This window comes from Ursus maritimus, unplaced genomic scaffold, assembly GCF_017311325.1.
Source record: "Ursus maritimus isolate PB19 unplaced genomic scaffold, ASM1731132v1 scaffold_26, whole genome shotgun sequence".
In the NCBI taxonomy this organism is placed as follows: domain Eukaryota; kingdom Metazoa; phylum Chordata; class Mammalia; order Carnivora; family Ursidae; genus Ursus; species Ursus maritimus.
The window spans coordinates 40,345,017-40,346,462 of record NW_024425119.1 but is presented as its reverse complement, the minus strand read 5'-3'; the positions used below and the strand labels follow the sequence as shown (position 1 = coordinate 40,346,462).

Sequence of the window (1,446 nt, the reverse complement as noted above, 5' to 3'; positions counted from 1 at the left end):
AACACAATCAGACAGTATGCATGTGTGTGTGTGGGTGGCACAGAGAGAATTACCTGTCTAGCTATGTAAGAGAAAGCTTCCCTTTCCCCAGGTTTCACCATGCTTCTCAAACTTAAATTCCAATCACCTGTTATAATGCAAATTCTGATTCAATAGGCCTGGGAAGTGGGTTGGCTAAGTCCTGCGGTTCCTTCCATCTCAGGCAATGGTGGTCCTGGACCTCATTCCAAGTAACAGGGCTGCAGCTTACCCACCATCACGTCCAGCTCTGACACCTTTGGCCCAAAAGGTAAGCCTGGGTGGGGTGGGGGTCACGCCAGGCTCTGTGTGTGTGTGTGTGTGTGTGTGTGTCCACCTCTGTGTGTTGTGCCCTGAACGAGCTCTTTCCTGTCATGTGGACACGAGGCTGATGCTGAGGCCCTCACACAGAGCAAACGAACCCCTGCGCTAAACCAAAGCCCTCCTGACAGAAGCAAACCCCAGAGACACGCAGCTTCCTCTCCGGGAGTAGCAAGCTTGATGGGAGGCCGCTGGGTCCTAATCCTCTCCTCCTCCTTCTCCTCCGGGTCCTGCCCCACACCAGGGGACTCACTCACCACCTTGAAGTCTTCAGCGCTGCAGACCTCCCCCCGGAAGTGGCAGGAGAGCAGCATGTCTCGAATGTCATGCCCTGCACGGTCGTAGAACTCCCTCATGTTGAAGGGCTTGGGCTTGAAGCTGCGGAAGTTGGCCTTGTCCTGCAGGATCTCCAGCTGCTTCTCATCTGCCATCTGTGTGTCCGGTATCTCATACCTGGAGCCCAGGGGCGAGCGGTGAGTGGATCAGCATGACCTTCCGTCCCTGCCTCCGTTTGGCCTCCAGGGTCCCATACCCAACCTTGGCGGGGGAGGAGGAGGGGGAGGGAGGCAGGGAGGAGGGCAGCCATCAGCCCCGGGGATCAGGCCTGGGCACAGGCACAGGAGAGCTGGGTGTGTCCAGAGGACCGGCCCATGGGGTCTGAGAAGACAGTAGGATCTGCAGTAGCTGCATGGGTAATACGGGAGCGGTGGGCAGAGAGATCAAGGCAAGACCTGTCTTGTGTACTACAGTCTCCATCCTTTAAAGATGGTCTGCCCCCATCCCTCCAGTGAGGAGATCAAGACAGTGCCACGAGGGTGGCAAAGATCACTCCAGAGGGGCTGCTGATGTCTCACAGCTCAGGCTGGGTAGGGGCCGAGCTGTTCGGAACTATGCTGGAATCAGAGACTGGGTGCCCTTAACCGCATTGCTCATCAGTACCCCAATTCCTTTGCTGTGAGTGGCAAGTTTGGGGGGGGCCTGGGAGACAGGGTGGTTCTGGGGTCTACGGTGGGTTTCAAGAGGCAAGCACCCTGATGGGGGTAACCAGGAGCTGGGATGCATGCAACTCCTCCGGCCCAGCTAGCGGGGGGGGGGGGGGGGGGGGGG

The 1,446-nt window shown here is 58.0% G+C and overlaps 1 protein-coding gene across 1 annotated transcript in view; it reads right to left on the bottom strand.

Annotated features, from left to right (window-relative positions):
* The window catches only part of ASIC1 (acid sensing ion channel subunit 1), a 21,380-nt gene that overhangs the window by 19,453 nt on the left and 481 nt on the right, over positions 1–1,446 (bottom strand). The window contains exon 2 of the mRNA XM_040641919.1: positions 597–792. Coding sequence (XP_040497853.1) covers positions 597–792 — 196 coding nt within the window. The remainder of the gene's footprint in view (positions 1–596; positions 793–1,446) is intronic.